Source organism: Dermacentor andersoni, chromosome 6, assembly GCF_023375885.2.
Source record: "Dermacentor andersoni chromosome 6, qqDerAnde1_hic_scaffold, whole genome shotgun sequence".
In the NCBI taxonomy this organism is placed as follows: domain Eukaryota; kingdom Metazoa; phylum Arthropoda; class Arachnida; order Ixodida; family Ixodidae; genus Dermacentor; species Dermacentor andersoni.
In genome coordinates this window covers 183,644,722-183,665,831 of record NC_092819.1, presented here as the reverse complement: position 1 = coordinate 183,665,831, position 21,110 = coordinate 183,644,722, and the positions used below count along the sequence as shown (strand labels likewise).

Here is a 21,110-nt window from a genome sequence, read left to right as displayed (position 1 = left end):
GTGCGCAAAAGCTTTAAAAAATGTGCGATCAGTAATAGTTTGGATGGTTCCGAGGACGACTACGTCTTTGAGAGTGGCGATGAAGCCTCGGATGGCAGTAGTGAGAGCGGCGACGATTAAGAATCGGATAACCAGTGACGTGGTGGCGGTCGTTTGAATAAATGTTCTGAAAACGAAATGATCACTGAGTGTGAGTTGCATCTTTCAGTTGCATCTTTCTAGCGCTCATTTTTTTTTTTTCAGGTAAACGTGCGGGTTATACGCGAGTTTTTTTTTTTTTTTTTTTCCGCCGAGTTCAAAGTTAGGGGTGCGGGTTATACGCAGGGGCGGGTTATACGCGGGTAAATACGGTATGTGCCCTTACCCCATCAGAATTTTCTCGACTAAATCAGTGGGATTAATATTAATGTTTATATGGCCAGCTATTTCAGAAGTGCAGATTAGATGAGTTTACAGCTTTTTGTTCACATTTATATTACATATATATGTGTATATATGTTTTTTTTTTCATCTGTCATATGTGAAACGTTTTGTGACTTCATTACGCGCAACTACTCACTTTTCACTTAGCGCTTCTCATGCATTCTTGCAAAACTGTATATTTTTGTACTGTTAAAAACACGCGGCAGCTCCGCGCTGCCCATGTCTTGTGGTCATAGGCGGCAAGGTGTTTTTCAAGCTGCACTTGCAGCTTTTCTTCCCCGTCTCCCCCAATCTGTTGGAAATAAAGATATATTCAATTCAATTCAATGTCATGAATTCTTATTTCTCTTCCGTTTTCACTCAAGAACCCGCATTAGGTAACAGTACCCTAGCTAACTGCAACTTTTCCTGCATGCCTTCGATTGACATCACATCAGAGGGCATTTTGGCCCTGATCGATAATATCAAGGTCTCCAGTGCTCCCGGCCCGGATAACATTCCCGCTGAAGTTGTCGAAAGCACTAGGGTGCTTACTATAGTAAAATTCTACAAATCATCTTTACACAGTCCATAACTACCAGTACCATTCCTAACGACTGGAAATTAAGCAAGGTTGTCCCGGTTTTCAAAAGTGGTGACAGAACTGATCCATCGAATTATCACCCGATATCACTCACCTGTATTGCCTGCAAACTTCTTGAACACATAATCTATTCTCATGTTGCCTCTCATCTTGACGCTAACTCTTTCCTTTTCTGTAACCAACATGGCTTCCGACCAGGTCACTCCTGTGAAACTCAACTCTTTGAATTCACTACTGACCTCCATTTAAACCTTGATTCTCTCTTTCAAACCGACTATTTATCTAGACTTTTCGAAAGCCTTTGACCGTGTACCTCACGAACGACTAATGATCAAAGTGAACAGCTTGTGTCTCCATCCTCTAATCACTCCTGGATCCGGTGCTTCCTAATTGGCCGATCACAGTTTACAGTGATTGGACACTGTCCCTCTACAATCACCGAAGTATTATCTGGAGTACCGCAAGGTTCAGTCCTTTGACCCCTCTTGTTTTTAATTTTCATTAATGATCTCCCCTCTGGTATTTCGTCATCCATCCGGCTCTTTGCCGACGACTGCGTGCTGTACCGCCGTATAAACTCATACAATGATCAGTTGCTTTTACAGCGTGACCTCGCTACAATTTAAAAATGGTGCACAGAGTGGCTCATGCAGCTAAATGTAAAAAAATGTAAGTTTATGCACATATCGCGGAAACACTCTCTCATGTCATACTCTTACTCTTTGCATTCCCTTCCTATTGAGCTGTTTCAATCATACAGGTACCTTGGTATCACCTTCACTAGCAAGCTTACATGGTCAGAACATATCCAGAATCTGGTCACTGCCACTAATCGATCCCCGAGATTCATAAGACGGTCACTATCATCATCACCCCCTGTGATCCGTCAACTAGCATATGAAACATTTATCCGTACTAAACTGGAATTTACGTAAGCAATATGGAATCCCCATCAAGCGTACCTTGTTGAGCTACTGGAAGCCGTCCAAAATCGCGCAGCCCGGTTTATTGCATCCCAGTACGACTATCCGCTAAGTGTTAGAAACATCAAATCATCCCTCCACATCCAATCATTAGCACATCACCGAAAAATCTCACGCTTGTGCCTCTTTCAAAAGCTCTATTACAATTTCCCGCACTTACGCGAGACACTTCTCTTGCCACCCAACCGTACTTCACCCCATCTCTCAAACAACCTCAGTATTCAACTTCTTCACGGCTCTACTAAATCCTTCAACAGCTGTTTCTTGCCAGTAGCCATTACAGAATGGAATAGTTTACCGGACCGCGTAGTAATCGAATCTAACCCTACCACGTTTCGAAACATACTAACAAGCTTTCTGAGTATTGATGCTGAATGGATTTGACTTATTTTTGCTACATCACACATTTCTTTAGTGCATTGGTTATTACTTTTTGTGTTTGAGATTAATTTGATTACACCTCCTTTACCCCTTATGAATGTTATTGTTATTGTTTTTTACTTCAGTCATGACTGTTTGTACCTTTCTTTTTCTTATGTATGCTCCCCCCTTATGTAATACCCCAACAGGGGCCTTTAGGGGTCAATAAATGATGATGATGGTGATGATGATGATGATGGATGACCTTGTCTGATCCGTGAACCAAGAGCTTTCGCTCGAGTTGGGCAACATCCAAAAGAAGGTCCTCTGCGGCGTAGCGTGAAAAGATTAGGTTCTGGATGCCGTCTATGTGCCGTAGCACCTCGGCGAATGTGGTAGGCACAGGCACGGCATCTGTGGCGTCATTGCTGTCCTCGTCCGATGTCGCAGCAGTGTCGGCACTAGGCAAAGCCTCCTCGATGACGTCATCCAGCGACACGTCGCCGCAGATCGCAACATTGTCGTCGGCCTCGGGTGGGTGGCATGGTGTGTTGTCCACGAAAAGCAATATTTTCCTTGCCTTAGCACCCATTTTGTTATCCAGCTGCTGCAAAAAATTGCTGAAGAGAGAAGACGTCATCCACGCCTTTTTGTTGAAATTGTAGCTGCAGGGCAACGTCTTCAAGTTCTTGAAGCACCGTGGCTTTGTAAACTTTCCAACAACGAGCACGGGCAGCCTCTCGGAACTGTCCTCGTTAGCACAGAATAGTGCCCTCATACACTCTCTACTACGCTTGCCACCATGACAGCTGTCACCCTTAAACGCAAGGGTTTGCTCGGGTTGAATATGGTAAAAAATATCGCTCTCATCGGCATTCAAAGCATCGCAGGGCTTGAATGCAGCAATCACCTCCGGCAGCGACTCCATCTACTCGTTCACCGTCGAAACGTCCACGGAAGTGCTTTCTCTACAGGAGCAGCTGTACACAACCCTGTTTTGTTTTTTAAAGCAATCTAGCCACCCGTTCGATGCCTGAAAGTCATTGATGCCCAGACGTAATGCCACAAGGTCCGCCTTTCCTTTTAGAATGGCACCATAAACGTTGATCGCAGAGCTCCGTGCTTCATGCAACCACTTGAGAACTTTTTCTAACTTCTCATGCTGTCCTTCTTTTGCTGCTTTCCGCTTGAGCCCGAACTTGTGGGCATTCTGCAATATCACCGCTTTGTTTGTCAGGATTGTCTTATTATTTATTTTATTTATTGATACTGTTAGCTCAAAGGCCGATACAGGGTGGAGTAATCATAAAATAAGCTTCAAAGATCGCTACACAAATCAATCCAGAAAATACAACTGCTTAGGTGTGCCAATTTTACACAAGAATATAAGCATTGTATAACAGGCACCGAACATTACAAGCAACAACTGCACCATACAAAATAATATTTTCAACATCACAAACAGAAACTTCAATATCCTGTAGGATTATTTCAATCATGTCATGTTGCACATGCTGCTTATCATTGCACAAAAAAGCTAATAATGTGAGAGGATGGTTACATAGAAGAATAAGGCCAGTACAGATTTTTCAAACTGTTCTAGAGAATCAATTTTCATTAAGCTATGTGGTAGCGCATTCCAATCTTGAATCGTTTTAGGAAAGAGGGAGTACTTAAATAAGTCAACCTTTGCTGGTATGGGCATATATTGGCCCTCGTGGCTAGACCTAACGGACCGTAATATCTGTGATGTTCTCTTTTGTAAGTACCTTTGAGTGTCTAAATTGAAGTAGTTATGTTTCATTAAATAAATAAATTTTAGTCTAGCCACTTTTCGCCGCAATGAAAGCTCGGGCAAGTTTAGTTGAGTGAGCATCTCAGTCACAGAATCCGTGTACGTATATTTTTACATACTAAACCTTGCTGCACATCTGTGTATTTTTTCAATTTTATTTACTTCATTCTTCTTATAAGAATCCCATATTATGCTAGCATATTCTATCACGGGAGGCCCCAATGCCAGATATGCGGTTAGTTTAACATCTCAGGGAGCAAGTTTAAGCCTCCGTCTTAGTGACCAAAGTTTAACCTCTGCGGCATTACATAAATTAGTGATGTGTTTTTTCTAAGATAAGTCATCTGATATCGTAATGCCTAAATACTTGAAGTGGCTCACTTGTTTTATTGGTTTACCATCTAACTTGTAATTGTAATGTAACCCAATTCTTGTTTTTCTAGTTATTCGTGCATAAACAGTTTTTTCTTAATTTATTTTCATTTTCCATTGCTTGCACCAATTGGTGATTGATTCTAGTGCTGAATCTAATTTTAATTGATCCTCATGACACAAGATTTTAGAGTGTATTAAGCAATCATCTGCAAATAAACGAACCATTATCTTATCATTAAGGCCACTTGTCATGTAATTAATATAACATAGAAACAATACAGGTCCTAACGCAGACCCTTGGGGGACACCTGATGTTACTTTTAGAATTTTCTATTTGTTTCCTTTCACTTCCATGTACTGCGATCTGTTAGTAAGGTATGAAAGAATCCACTTAACTATATTTAAATTAACTCTGATATCAAGTAGTTTATCAATCAAATCCGAGTGTGAAACGTGGTCGAAGGCTTTTGATAAATCTAGACAGATTCCGTCCACCTGACCTGTTTCATTAATTACCTGAGCAAAATCGTGTACTGTTTCTGCAAGCTGGGTGATAGTGGACGATCGGCTCCTAAATCTGTGCTGGTTAGAAATAAATATGTTCGAGCTTTCGATATAGCTAAACAAGCTTTTTGATAGGATATGCTCGAACATCTTGCAGCAAGTACATGTAATTTAAATGGGTCTGTAATTTTGAACTCTACGTTTGTCGCCAGTTTTATGAACTGGCACGACTCGCACCATTCACCAATCATTTGGTAAATTGTGCTGTTGAAGAGACGCACGGAAAATTATCAGCAAATGCTTCGCAATCCATTCAGCATATCGTCTCAAAAATTCATTAGGGATGCCATCTGGGCCAGGAGACTTTTTCGTGTCTAGACCTAAAAGAAGTGAAAGTATACCTTCTACAGTTAAGGTAATGCCTGGCATGTCTGAACAAGCATTAGTAATTTTCTCTCTTATTTCTGCAGGCAATGGTAGGGGAGGGTCAAACACAGAATGGAAAAATTCGTTGTATATATCAGCAATTTGCGCGAAGTCTGTAATTATAGATTCATTGCTAGTAACATACCTCACATCCTCACATGATGGAGCAAAGTGACGCCAAAAACGCTGTGGCGAATCTTTCATAAACCGTGATAACGTGTGGGAATAGTAATGTTCTTTCGCAGTAGATAATTTTTCCTTTAGTATTATCGAAAGAGACGAAGCGAAGATTTGGGTATCCTAAGGTCCCAGGCAATGCTGGCTTTCGTGGCTCCATGCTGCTTTTCCGCTTCCTCGATAATGTTCAGCTTATTGCCGAGCGACAGAACTGTCCGCTTTGGGGACATCGTGCACCACACAACTCAGAACCTCCGATGAAGGCTGGTCGCTAGGATTACGATGAAGAACATGTGCGATAAGCCTAGGCCTCTCCGAGCTACCTTGTCGGCGATCTGCTGCTGGGAAACTGGAAAGAGAGAAATGCTTTCCCAGCGCGATGAGAGGTGACGCCGCCGAGAAGGAAGAAAATGATTGTGGAGGAGAAAAGCCGCTATTTCAGCACAGCGAGCGTCGCGGGCTGTGCCGAGACGAACGATGAGACGAGGCAGGGAAGAAAGCCGTGCCGGAACAAACCAGTTGAGCAGTGTGAAGCGCTCCGCATGCAGAGAGACGGAGAAAGGAAAGAAAGCCGCGGCACTTTTCTTTCTTGTGCCTTTCCGTCCCGTGCTTCGCGAGGGTCGTCATATAACGCGGGTCAGAGAAGGTGCGCTCTTTTCGGACAGGGAGTCGGACAGGGTGCGTCATATTCTTAAACGCATTGGGACTGTGGCCTTCAATGCGCTAGCCATGAGGAACCTGGCTACAGTGGCTGACATCGTCTTGACGTGCCAGCGCCTCGACGAGCTCAAGTCCGTACGCTTGCAGCTGGACTGCGAACATCGTTCTATGGCTGACCCTGACCTGTGTGTAATGATTCGGGCGATTATCCACGAGGAACTTCAATCCCTTCGCTTTTCATCTCCGTTGGTCCTTCCTCCTCAGCCTTCTGGTGCAGCGTTGCGTGAAGTCATCAAGGAGGAGCTCGCATCCATCACTTGCACTACACATGTTGACCCTCCTGCTCCTCGCCACCAGCCAACATACACCCAGGTTGCTACCGTGCCTCCAACCGGCGTCCGTTCAATGCTGTCTCTACCCACATACACGCCGGTTGTTGTCACTCCTCCAGCCAATGTCCCCTCAATACCACTTGAGCCTTCATTGCACCATCTAACTGCACTATCTCCCAGCGTATCAAGGGGCCCTTACAACCCGCCTTGGCGACCTTCTCGCCCTATATGCTATTACTGTGGTTATCGTGGCCACACATCACATTTTTGCTGCAAGCACCAACAAAATGAGCGCCGCGGGTACTACATGAGTGCGTATTCTGGTGGTGCCACTTCTAAAAACCGGCGTTACGCGTCCCCTCCGTGCCGTTCCACATCTCCGCCCGCAACAACCGAGACACCGAACGTTTACCGCAGCACCAGACACCACCCACCTTCGCCCTTCCACCGCTCCTCGTCATCGCTCCGGCCTGCAACGTTCACCTGTGACCGTCGCCCGGAAAACTAAGTAATGCAGTTTTCGGAGGAAAAACTGCATTTACCGACAGTACTACAATTACTACAGCGCGCCCTTGTAGTATGATGTCTGTGTTCGTTGAGGGTGTGCAAGTTGAAGCTTTGGTGGACACTGGTGCCACATTATCTGTTATACATGTTGATTTGTGTAAGCATCTCAGAAAAGTTACGCCTTACGATGGACCACTGCTGGTTGCAGCTCAAGGGGACTCTATCCACTGTTCCGTGTTTTGTACTGTGCCTGTAATGATCGACGGCATTGTCCACCACATACAGTTTGCTGTGCTGTCGCCATGCTTCCATCAGCTCATTTTAGGATGGGATTTCCTTGCCTCTGTTTGACCGGGGTTTTTAATGCATTGCTTTTATTAAGACTTTGCCGGGACTGCGCTAATCCGTCGTAAAACCCAGGTCATCGCAAAACCGGGAGACGTGTAACCGGGATGCCACTGTACACTGCTCAGTACAGAAGCGGCTACAGGTTCAATGAGCAAATGCTGAGTGTGTTGGAAAGAAAGGTTGCCCACCTGGATGTATTAGACAGACATGGTGGAATAGTCGTGGATGAAATGAAGCTAGATGAACATTTGTCAGAGACCATAAGCGCGAAGATTGAAGGTTTCGTGGACTTGGGCCCGTAAGCTCCCAAAAAAGAAGAAACACTGCCCTATAATCATGGCCCCGTTGTAATGTTTGTGCCACTGGTTGGCTGTTGGACTCAGGTTATTGGTGTTTTCGGGAGCAACGAGAATGTCAAAGGGGACCTGTTGGCCAAAATTGTGCTTGGGTCCACAATTTTAGCAGAAAGGGCTGGCCTCTTTGTAACGTGTGATGCAGCGGCCTGGAACAGGAAAATGTGGTGCATCTTTAATGTTCGAGCGTCTTTAAAGGAAGTGGTCTGTAAGAAGCCACATCCTGTTGACAGCAGTTGGTTCTTATATTTTCTTTCCAATTTTCCTCACCTCATCAAAAACGTGCGAAACAGGCTTCTCACCACAACTTCTGACACCCCTAATGGTGCAGTTCAATGCAGTTTGCAAGAGAAGCTCTCAAACTGGATAGCAATGCTGTCACAATGAAAGCAACGTCTGGAATAACTAGCGTCCATGTATTACCCAACAATTTCGAAAAAATACAGGCACATTATGCATTCCAGTTGTTTGGGCATGGTCCATTGCCGGCATTCTTTCATTACCATACTAAGTTGGAAAGGAGCTGTGGTAAAATTGAAGCGACAGAGAAGTTCTTCATGAGAATGAAGTTACTGATTGCTGTGATGACTGCAAGGTACACAGCCGAAGCTCTCCGACTCCGTTCTGCACGGGGAAGAAACCATTAAGGAAATGCTCAGTTGCCTGAGAGCACCATGTTGATAGAAGACATTTCTGAGTGAATCCACTGCAGAAGGTTTAAGAGTTACCCTAACAAGTACTCTTGAGCCCCCTCGCTACTTGCATGATCAAGTTGGCTTTAGCTACTTGTAGACATCCCGGCTGAGCCAGGATAAAGTGGAAAACTTTTTTGAAATTGTTAGACTCTCATCTGGCTGCAACTCACACCCGAAGCCACAGCAGTTTCTGCTAACTGTTCACTGTCTCTCTTTTAATAACTTGGCGCACAGTGTTGCAGGTGGGAATGCAGAGAGAGATGTCATCAGTTCTCTTCTTGATTTTGGGGACCGGGAAGAAACTTTAAAAGCAACAGCTGATTGACCAGATGAAGCTTTGCACAGAAAATCAAGCGGGACCTTTGAGTTCGCATGGCAATGAAGCAGTGGAACATGAGTACCATGTCCAGAGGAACATGTCCCCGGCCTTTTTCTCTTGGAGAAATAAATGAACCTTGAAATATTTATTACATTTCCGGATATGTGGTGAAAAAGTGTGTGCTGCCCGCCATATGCTGTGCATGTAATTACGGCCTCTTAATTCCAACCGAAGAAGGGTAATGCTTGCATGCTACAGAATTTGTGCACCACAATGATGAAGGAAGTTTGCTCTACCTCTCAGTGGAACTGTTCCGTTTTATCACAAGGCTTTTCCCAAATTGCTTTAGTGCACAAAACGTTCTTGGGAAAGTGTAATGGACATCCTGCACATGATTCACTGTGCCGTTCGCTTGAAGGTGGGATGCCGAGCCCATGCAGAGAGCCCGACTCCTTGCATAGTCAGTCAGCTTTTATGTCACCATACGGCTCCATTTTTTTATCAAAGGTTTGAACAAAGCACATATGCTGTCAAAAAAGAAAGGCAGCACAGCACCTGAAGCTAAACAGACTAACTTAACTCAATTTCTACACTGCTTGTTAAGTGCATTAAAGCTCTCAGGATGATTCTTGTGGAAATGCAGAGTGGCTGCAATAAAATTGTATGGGGACAGAGAAAGCAGTTTCGAAGTCGTTCTTCCTTCTTTTTTTCTCTGCGTCATATGAAATCTTGCGTAGCACATGCTTTAAAGATGAAGTCTTTTCTTGCGTAGATATTAAGTCAGCCTTAATCGGCCTGATTTCTGTGCATGTGCACTCTAGCAGATACTGTAAACAGGGTGTCTTTTGCGATCGCGAACATCATGTGAACGTTTGGTCCTGCGAGTAAGTATTGTTTCGCAAAATTTAGTACTCGCAAATTATTCCTGTCTTGCCATGAAGCCTGAGTTGGCGACTAAGTGTGAACGATGATCAGAGAAGGTGCGGCTTGCGGTGTCGAGATGGTTACAGCAGAAGCGCTAGGCTGCTCGTCCTGCGACATGCTGGCGGACAGTCAGCACAAGCGGCGACCTGAACGAAGCTCCCGGGAGTATGCCAGTCGTGCAGCGGACGGGGGACCAAGAAGCTCCTCCACCACTTGTGACATCACAGTTAAGGGCCGACCTTTATTGAGCCTGAGAGATGCAGCGAAGGACCCTCGACCCAGTCTACTATGATGATGCGGCTACGCGCACGATGAAGAAGAGGAGCTCACACATGATGATGATAATGTACAGATGATGAAGTGCACAATAGATGCCCATAGAACATTTGTCCTCACACTTGTGTGTCCCTTTTGTAAATGAGAGATGCCTGTGTGCTACGCGCATGCATCGCAGATAATGAACCGAACCATTATTGCGCGGGATGGGTTGGCTCACTTTCAATTGGCTCGCCCTCGTACATTAGAAATGCGGAGATACAATGAAATATACAAATGCGAAGATACAACTTGATAAAGGGCAAAAAAGTGTCACTGGAAACAAAGTCCAGTGCACATAAACAAAAACTCGCAACAAGATATTTAAATATAGGTGAAAGTCTCCAATACATCTATGTATCAAAGAAAAAGTCACTGTGTATATTGCATCAAACAAGGCAAAGAAACATGTTGCTCAACCACAGATTCACAGATCACAGAATCCTAAGGGTCACCCTCCCACCCCTCAATCTACTCCCCCCGACTTATTACGTGCGACGGAAGGCAGCGTGCATCTTCCCCGTTTTTCTCCCTTGCGCACACAAGAATGAGCCACCATCGTCAGCTCACCCATGCCCCCCCCTCCTACGCTTTCACTCGTACATACAGCATGCGGCGCGCAGTCATTATGTTATCGTCGTTGGACTTGATAGGGAAGGTGAGGGTGGCGGCGACGGCAGGAAAGTGATTTGCTGGAGTGTCCATATAATTGCTATCACAATAATATAATAAGAGTATTCGCCAACCGAAGCATCTCGCGGCTGATCACTTACCACAAAAGAGGTAACAAAATCGAACTTTCACCACGAGACAATTTACTGTGCCACCACGTCTTTCTTTTGTGGACCAAGGGCACCGAAATGAAAAAGAAAGCCTGACGGAAAGCATGTTGGCCACAATTAAATGCCTACTTTCGACACCTAATGTGTGGCTACCAAAGGAACAGCCATGGGGATAAAGGGCACCCCTGCCTCAGTCCCTTGTTGATATCAACTCTCTCCTCGCTCCTCATCCCTTCCCATTTAACGCAAAACGGTATTTTCTAGGTAAATCTCTCTCAAAAGCTGTAAACATCGATCACACCGAGGGGAACGTAGCGGAGTAGACACGTGGTGGCCTGGCTAGTTCGATAACGTCAACGACGCATTGCATTTGGGGTACCGACTTCTACTCGGTGCCGTGCTCTGTGCCTGTCATGCCTAGTGAGGACTGGCGGGTTGCATTCACAAAGACGCGCAACAGCGCGCGCTCTCTAGGCTCACTCATACACACCTTGGCAGACCCCACTTAATACTTTGTTATTGAAAGTGTTTTAAGGTGCTTTGATTGACGGACGTGGAGATCGCAGAAGTAGGGGCCAAATGAAAATGCTGCCGAGGTTGATCCCGCAAGCGCTGATGTTATCTCGCTCCGGACTTCAACGGAGGCTATAGCTGCTGTGGCCTTTCTATGCCGCTACTGCAGCCCAATAGAAGGCACCGGCCTATCGCTTCTGGATCGTTTACACTATGTTGAGGACTCCATGTTTAAGCACACGGCTTTCAATAAGAAGCAGGCTACACTGCTGCAGTACTTCCAGCCAAATAAATAATATACTTTGTGTGAAGCTTCAAGTGAGTATTCATTGCGCCACAATTGGGACGCGATCAGGGATCGTTGTTCGGAGCACACGTCCGATTGTGCCACACGCGATTGGCCTAGGCCGTGCCGGCTTGGCGCGGCCTAGGCCAATTACGCACGGTGCAACTGAACATGCACTCCGAACATCGATCCCAGATCATGCCTTGGTTCATTTATTGATTTCCAAAAGTTCTTGACGCGTTTTTTATGAGATTTTATATATCGAATTCTGGCTATATTGAACTATTCCGCAATCACTGACTGTTCCGATATATCGAGGTTCGACTGTATCTGCCTGTGATGGTACCTTCTAAGCCTGCTACTGCAGGATGAAGGTGTCTCCCTGCGATCTCCAATTACCCCTCTCCTGCGCTAACCGATTCGAACTAACACCAGTGAATTTACCATTTTCATCACCCCACTTAGTCTTCTGCCGTCTTTGACTGCGCTTCCCTTCTCTTGCATAATGCATATTACGCCTCAAAGCAAGGTGGGCATGCTCGGAATGTCACCCAGTGGTGCCTGAGAAAGGTACTCACGGTTGCTGGCTGCTGAGCTCCCCGCCTGGCCCTCCAAGTACTCTATGTAGCTCTCTTGCTCCTTCCACCTGAAATCGCAGAAACATTTTTTGAGGCTGCACAGGAATGACCCTTGCATGGTTTTTCTACATTGCGTGCGCAAATTTTTCATCTGCTGGTGGCCCTCATAAAGGCCAGTATCTTGGCGCCTTGGTACGATAAAATATATAGCACTGTCAGGTTTAACAAAGCACCATTAATTGTAGGAAAGAAGAGGATGCACATAAGGGATGCTCTAGCATTATTCGCATTGTTCAAAATGCCAAAGCCTACTGCTGTTTCAATCGGCAGTACTTCCAACACAAACCGGTGATTCCACGAGAGATCGAAATGGGTCTGCAAGTTCATATTTTAGATGCCACTGAATATTTTATATTTCATGCGCACTTCGCTTCTTTGGCAAGTGGACTGAAACATAGGAGAACAAGTATACCAAAGTTTTTCACTGTGGAGGCGCCATTTTCATGCACCAGGCATTTCTTGCAAATTCATAACAAAGGGAAAAAGAAGAGACTTTTATTGAGAGCAGGCGCTTCGCCCCAGGTGGGCTCAGTCCAGGAAGACACAAGCCACCTCCCGAGTCCAGTCAGTCAGCAGACTACACTGGTCCGGGCTGAGATGGCACCCTGTGTGGATAACCACACCATGTGTGCTAGGGTGTTTGGCACTTTGCAGAATGCACATTCAGAGCTGTAAGTGGTGGGCGAGATCCTGTGTACTAGAAAGGTGCCATAGACATGACAGCTGGTTTGAATTTTTTGGAGGCTGACTGCTTTTCCTCCAGTTAGTTTCAGGTGAGGTAGGGGGTATGTTCTTCTATTAAGCCTGTAGTGCAAGAGGATGTCCATACGTTTCTTGGGTACATCCCAGGTTCTCCAAGATCATTATGCAAAAAAGGTGAGGTGTGCAGACAGGACACAATAGAAGAGAAGTGAACAACACAAGTGCCGACTATCCAGTAGGATAGTCGGCGTTCGTGTTGTCCACTTCTCTTGTGTCCTGTCTGCAGGCCTCACCTTTTTTGCATGATGAATCCTTACCAACTAGCTCAGCTTTCTATCGTTCTAATCTCCAAGATCCCTCTACCAGCGGTGTGCCATTAGCGTATCTTTGGACTGAGGCACTGGCGGCCCCATTTCCTGCCGGCTGGGTGTTGTCCAGAGTCCACATGATGCAGGCACATGCGGGGATGGAAGTGGCCAAGGGAGTTTTGGAGCAGCTTTGGGCGAAGCAAATTCGGCACTTTGTAGCAGGTTTGGAGCAGGAATTGTCCATTATGGAGCAGAAGATATGTGCTTAGGAGCAGCTTGGTAAAGCTCAACATTAGTGAAATGAAAGCAGATCAAGCAATAGTGTTCTTCGTTTGACTATGCAGAACACTATTCAGTTGTGGCAAATCAGTTCTACAAAAGCCGGCAAGGTGGAGGAAACAGAAAAAATGTGATCCGTCTGACAAAGGAAACCCACATGGGCTTCTCAGGAACCAAAATTAATGAAGTTACATACCGGAAGCAGCCAAAAAAATAATGCCCATGGGCTTCACATGAATCCCCTGTACACCCACTGTACATTGATAGGCGTCTGTTAATGCTAGTCCATAGCTTTTGCTTTCATTGTGCAAAGCAACTAATATTTAAGTTAAATATAATGCATGCGGCAACATAAGGTGCCAAGGAAAGGTTTGTGGAGGATTTCGAGAAATGACTGATAACAGCGTTTAAAGCAACCTACGTCCTGTGCGGTCCTTGTTTTTCGGCTAAAGAAAGAAGTAAGAAAGGCCCGCAAAATTTTCGAAAATTCACGTGCTACATCAGAAGTGTTAGACATAAGCATCATCTAGTACGTTGTGTATATTACGCATGTGTGAACTAGCCACGCTCTTCTAATGGTTTGCTTTCTCAACCATTACAAATCATGCTGCTTTGTGTTTGATAATGACCAAAGGTGCGCACTAAAGGCATCTTAAGTGTCGAAAACAGTGCACAGCCGCTCGTTCCCAGTATCCGTATATGACGATGTTAGCGTTGAGATTCATGCAATCATGGCTTGCGGAAACACCGCCATGGGCACAGAGCTGTTCTATTAATTTTATGGGCTTTCATTTTTTAGAAAAAAGGCCCACACAAATCCTATGTTGCTTTAAATGCTGTTATCAGCCATTCGTCAATATTGACACGTGTACTTATCTTTATCGGGCGACCACGTTTCGCCGCCTGACAAATGTTATCGCACAGCGCAGGATGCGCCTGCATGTATCCGAACTTTCTGGAAAGTTATCGATGCTTCTATCCGCTGTCTGTTGTCGCCGAACCTTGTGTTATCTGATTTCATCGCGTGACGCGAATGGTGTAGAACTTTGTGGAAGGCATGCGGGTCCCAACGGATTAGTCTGGAACATTCGACGACTGCTGTATAAAAGCCGACGCACTTGACTCGCTGATGAGATTTTCGACGATCAGCGACCGTGTTCGCCACTATCGTTGTGCTACAAGTGTAGCCTGTTTTTGTGGGCACAGGTTCGCCCAATAAATGTTAGTTTTGTCTTACACAGTATTGCTACTGTGTTCTTCAACGTCACCACCACGTGACAATATCCTCCACAACATTTTCAATGACATCTCATCGGTTAGGGAATTTATAAAACTACCCAATTAAACATGCTGGGGCACAATGAACAAGAAATACTGTGAACAACACCCATCAATGTACAGTGAACTCCAATGGCATAATGCCCACTCTTATTTTTCAAGTCTTGTTGACATTCAGATGGGCCTCCCACTGCTTGACTAAATGTTGACAAAAACTAGGCCCACGGTGTCATGGACTAGGGATGCTGCCCACCTCGGACTATTCCACAGTTGGCTCATATTTTTAAATAAGGTTTCTTCCTCCTTCTTGTTAATATTCAACCGGAAAAGCAGAATACCACAAAATAAATGCGAAGGGACTTCCCTGGTCATTGTTTGTTTGCCGGCATTTCCCATCGCTGGGCGATAAAAAAAAACTGATAATTTTTTTCTTTAAAGAAAAAGAAAAAAAAATATTTTTCACTGCCCTTACGATCACATTGTCAACCAATATTTTGCACAAGCTCAGTCAGTAGGGCTCATTAGCGGCTTACAGGCACCATCAGGCCACTGTAAAACACTGACCAATATTTTGGAACCCTAATGATGGTTTCTTAAAATTTTCAGAATCGATCTGCACGATTCTCATCCTTAACAACATTAACATGTTCCTGCAAATGCAATTTCTGTTGTTTGCATATCCTCTGAGTTTTTACGACAGCCATTTGGCTGCTGAGGTCGACTAAAACCAAAATTTATATCCTGAGCTTGCGTTCTGCGGTGGCAATAAGCTGATTTTACGTGGTGTTGTCGTGCAGGAAACAGCAAACAGAATGAATTTCAGTGACGATTTGGGTTACCATTGGATATTTCTGGTTAAGAAGTTTAACAAAAGCAACGCCACGCTATCACCCTGGTAATGGGACGTGGTGCACATGCGATTTGGAGTGGTATGTGCACGGGCATTTGCCATTACCATATTTACTCGCATAATGAATGCACTCGCGTAATAAACGCAGCCCCCCCTTATCCAATCAAGAAGTGTGTTTCTTTTTCTCGCATAATGATTGCACCCTGAACTTGCTGCCGTGAAGTAGGAGACACACTGTACAATTCGGCGCCTGATGTGGCATTTGGCGGGTGCGATTGTGTCCAATGCCGCGTCGGACGCTGAATCGTACCGTGTCTCCTACTTTTAAAGTATGGGGTTTTAGTGCCAAAACAACTTTCTGATTATGAGGCACGCCGTAGTGGGGGAGTCTGGAAACTTCGGCCTCCTGAGGTTCTTAACGTGCACCTAGATCTAAATACATGGGTGTTTTCGCATTTCGCCCCCATCGAAATGCGGCCGCCGTGGTCGGGATTCAATCCCGCGACCTCGTGCTTAGCAGCCTAACACCATAGCCACTAAGATCTACTTTTATTGAGAGAGCAATTATATGGGCGCTCCAGGCACTTTTCTGCCGTCGTAGCCGCGTCATGCAGGTGCGAGTGACAGCACGTGAGGAAAGTCGACGATCACAGCTCCACCTCGCACGCCGTCTTTTGTCACGCAAAAGGCCCGGGGGGAAGGCAGAAGCTGCGCTGTACTATGGCTGCAACTGCATTTTGCACAACTGTGCTCCAGTGGCGCCGACAATAGTCTCCCACATACAAGGGAGGAAAGCGGGAAGGAAACACGCCACATTCCGTCGCGCGCTGTTACGACTTTGCACCGCTGCACCACTATTACGACTTTGTGGTCCCGTAGCGCTCGTCACCCGTTTCGTGACAGAGCGTTGGTAGCGAAGACTCCGAGCCAGGCGTCGATGAGAATAACAAAAGGGACTTTATACACTATATACAGGTCATTATACAGGACATGAAGGGATCGGCACTGGGGCCGAGAGCTCACTGCAAACGCGACAGTTCCCGCACGGCAACGTCCGGCGAAAACGCGTGACACATCTCGCTCCAGTCGAGAGCGGCACTGGCTCCCGGTGGGTCGGCGGATCCGGTTTTTCAGGCGGCACGCCTCCGCTTATAAGCCCCCAAAACCATTGTCACCCAAACGGCCCAACACAAAGCGAGCACTCGACGGTCGTCCGAGAGGTCCAACCGGCGACCGCGCTGGCCACCTGGTTCAATTGTGGCGGGCGCGGTGACCTTCAGGCAAGGGCCGGAGGTCACCTAGTGGGTGTCTACGGCGCCGGGCTGTCTGGCACTTGGCGACACGTCCGAACAAAGTGGCTCGCCGATGCTTCTCTCGCAGGACACCGCTGCCTGACGGCTCAGCATCTTGACTTTTCAAGGGAGAATTTGGGCGCTCGAAGGATAATTTTGCATCTTGCAGATTCGGAATCCGGGCTGGAGGTAATGGCACCACAGCATCCCCGCCCTCAGATAAGGCGCCGGGAAGACGAGCTGCCTCCACGTGGCTCGGATGCCAGGCGCGCACGTTCGTCAGGCTCGTCCAAGTTCACGTCCAGTGTCGGGACGCCAGGTAACTTCACGTGCCCAGGTCCAACTCACCAGGACAGGAGCTCTGCTCACCGCGTTGTCGCCAAGGCACCTCAACCAGCTCCTCTCGGGTCGTTCCTAAGCCCTTGCTTTTCGCCACTGGTCCCGGTTGGTCGTTCTGCAGCTTGCAAAACTGACCGGCAAAAGGCAACACCCAACACGAACAAGTGCCCTCTGTCTCCCGTCAAACACCAGACAAGGCTATAATCCAAATCAACCTAACTGAATTGCTATCCCCCTTTTTGCTCCCGCTGCAACAAGAGGCAGGTGTACGATCTAGTACACAAGGCTCAAACAACCAGTTTTCAACTTAACAACACACCAAAATATCAGAAATAATTAATAATCAACAATAATAATGACAAATAGAATGGTCCCCTTGAAATCACTTGGACCGAAAACATACTACTGAGGAAGCAAATGAGGTCATTCATTTTTCCCGGCGATATTTTCGCGGAATCCGAAGCTGCTTATATTTGCGACCCTGCTTATCCGTGTAGCGGCGGTACAATAAGCCAGATTCCTTGCCAAATGATACCCTCTTTTTTTTCACTCCCCGTTTGATGCTCTTCCTCAGATCGGCTAGTGAACAGTCTTCCTGTTGCTCGCGAATCAGAGTTTCTCTTTCAACTGCAGCCTGCTCCTGCCAGCTAGCGGAAACCGGAGCGAGTGTGGAGCCCGCGTCGCCTAACTGCGGCGTCGCGTCCATATCGAGGCTAGCACTGCACGTGTCACTCCCACTCACTTCCAGAACACGCTCGCCCAGGCCAGCCTCCGAGCTCTGCCTCTCCCGTGCCTGCTCGCCACTCAAGTTACCTTGATCGGTCCGTGGTTCGCTCACCGACGCAAAGTCAAGTTCCCTCGACAGCGGGCGCGCTTTGGATCGCGTGAGGGCCATGTACGCCCCGTCGGCAAAGAACGATTTGCCCTGATCCTTCAGCAGCTGCTCCGAGCTATTTGAGAAGAGGTAGGGAAAGTGCTCCGGGAGGGCGGCAGACACAGCGGATTCTGTGTTAAGTTTCCCAAACTCTCCTTCAACGATAACCGTTGCGATGGGTAAACAGACACTCTCCTCCTCGGCCACTTGCCGTATCCTAGCACACTCTCCCGTAAAATCACTCGAGGAGACGAAAGACGGGTGAACAACGTCCATAGTTGCTGCAGAGTCCCGAAGTGCACGGCACTTCTTACCGTTTACCTCAATTTCCTGCACATAGGGCTCCAATAGTCGTATGTTTTTGTGAGTTTCCTGTATTGCTGCAAAAGCAATTTTCTCTGGGCAGCTCGCAGCGATGTGCCCTTGCTTTTTGCAATTGTAGCAGGTTAACGGTTTCCGTTTTTCAAAAGAACGCGTCGCATCGCTTCGCTGTTTGGGACCATCGCTATCATTCTGAGATGCATTTTGTCCTTCCCTTACAGTTTCTTTGGTAAGGGACTCATCTTCCCGAAACTCTCGACGCGTAATTTCCTTCCGTTCGTCGGGCTCCCCGGAAAACCCATCTCTCCTATCTGCTTTTTCTACGCGCACTGCCTTGCTGTGCAAGCTGCGGCGGGTGTAATACTCTTCCGCTAACTCTGCTGCCTTGTTTAGCTTAACCTCCTTTAGCCTATCTTGCAGCCAGAGCCTGACATCCTCATCAATGCAACGGTAGAACTGCTCCAACGCGATGCATTCGACGATTTTGTCGCGGTCGTCGTAAACCTCTTCGCCCTTCAGCCATTCCACCAGGTCGGCTTTTAGACGAAACGCGAAGTCAACATTCGACTCCTTGCCCTTTTTTGCATACCGGAACCTCTGCCGGAAAGCTTCGGGCGACAATTTGTACTTTCGCAGTAGCGCTTCCTTCACATCACTGTAGCTCTCAAACGCCTCTTTCGATAAGCAAGTTATTACGTCTGATGCCTCCCCAGGAAGCAAGGCTAACAGATTCTGTGCCCAGAGGGATCGCTCAATGCTATTCCGTTCGCACACGTGCTCAAATTTCACGAGGTATTTGGCCATATCCTCTCCGACGACAAAGGGTGGAAGTTGATCGCGTATTCTTGGACCGTTAGAAGTTAGACTAGGCGCCGGCGAGCTATTTCGGGTCTCCAACTCTTTCATTTTAAGCTCGTGCTCGCGACGTTCCTTTTCTGCCTGCCACTCCCGACGTTCCTTTTCTGCCTGCCACTCCCGACGTTCCTTTTCTGCCTGCCACTCCCGACGTTCCTTTTCTTTCCTTTCCTCCTCGCAACGTTCCTTCTCCCTCTTTTCCTCCTCGCGACGTTCCTTTCCTCCTCGCAACGTTCCTTCTCCCTCTTTTCCTCCTCGCGACGTTCCTTGATATCCGCCCAGGCCTCTTCGGCTTCCTCAGCCGTTACGTCCCCAGTCCTCATGACCTCAAGGATCGCATTCTTTCTTTTGGTTGAGCCCAACTCGATGCCCAACTCCTCACAAATTTGGAGAAGTTCCTTGACCTTGTACTTCTCCATCGTTCACACTGTCCTCCTGCTGTTTACCCTTTTTGAATATACCTGCCGTACGCTACTATAATGCTACTAGTAAGACATATGCAAGTATTTCACACACTGCCCTGTTTACCCCCTCAGCATCCCCTGGTTTTCAAAACACTCTAACTAGGCTTGAAACACACAAGGTTAACACAATGCAACACCAAATCCTTCCCTAAGCTACTATAACCTGTGTCAGAGAAAGTCTGGTGTTTGAGGTAAACTTCAGGCACTCACCGCGCCGAGGTAGCTGATGCCGGTCAATCCCGTAGCTGCCATCCACTGTTACGGCTTTGCACCGCTGCACCACTATTACGACTTTGTGGTCCCGTAGCGCTCGTCACCCGTTTCGTGACAGAGCGTTGGTAGCGAAGACTCCGAGCCAGGCGTCGATGAGAATAACAAAAGGGACTTTATACACTATATACAGGTCATTATACAGGACATGAAGGGATCGGCACTGGGGCCGAGAGCTCACTGCAAACGCGACAGTTCCCGCACGGCAACGTCCGGCGAAAACGCGTGACACATCTCGCTCCAGTCGAGAGCGGCACTGGCTCCCGGTGGGTCGGCGGATCCGGTTTTTCAGGCGGCACGCCTCCGCTTATAAGCCCCCAAAACCATTGTCACCCAAACGGCCCAACACAAAGCGAGCACTCGACGGTCGTCCGAGAGGTCCAACCGGCGACCGCGCTGGCCACCTGGTTCAATTGTGGCGGGCGCGGTGACCTTCAGGCAAGGGCCGGAGGTCACCTAGTGGGTGTCTACGGCGCCGGGCTGTCTGGCACTTGGCGACATGTCCGAACAAAGTGGCTCGCCGATGCTTCTCTCACAGGACACCGCTGCCTGGCGGCTCAGCATCTTGACTTTTCAAGGGAGAATTTGGGCGCTCGAAGGATAATTTTGCATCTTGCAGATTCGGAATCCGGGCTGGAGGTAATGGCACAACAGCGCATTGCGCTGTGGGGAGAGGAGGAATGGGGGGCAGCGTTTTACTCCGGCAGCAACTTTGCATTGCACGGCAGCAGCGCACCCTATCTTTAAAGCGATTTGCGTCGGGCACTGAGTGGATGGGAGCTCATACCTTTGTGCGTGCTGCGTTCTCATCGCTCAGTTTGCATTGAAGCGAATGTTTGCAAGTTTACACGGCCAATAAAACTACTACCTTTACTTCATGTAGCTATCTACACATTTTCTATCGCAATCGATGGTTCGCATTTTGGGTGAAACTGAATTTTTCAGAGATTACCGCAGGGAAAAAAATTGCTCAAAATTTT

The 21,110-nt window shown here is 47.0% G+C and overlaps 1 protein-coding gene across 6 annotated transcripts in view; it reads right to left on the bottom strand.

The window, feature by feature from the left end:
- Nucleotides 1-21,110, bottom strand: part of LOC126523976 (pre-mRNA-splicing regulator WTAP-like) — a 162,482-nt gene that overhangs the window by 84,143 nt on the left and 57,229 nt on the right. For all 6 annotated transcript variants that reach the window (XM_050172375.3, XM_050172376.3, XM_050172378.3 and 3 more), the window contains exon 4: nt 12,239-12,306. In XM_050172375.3, the coding sequence (XP_050028332.1) occupies nt 12,239-12,306 (68 nt within the window). The remainder of the gene's footprint in view (nt 1-12,238; nt 12,307-21,110) is intronic.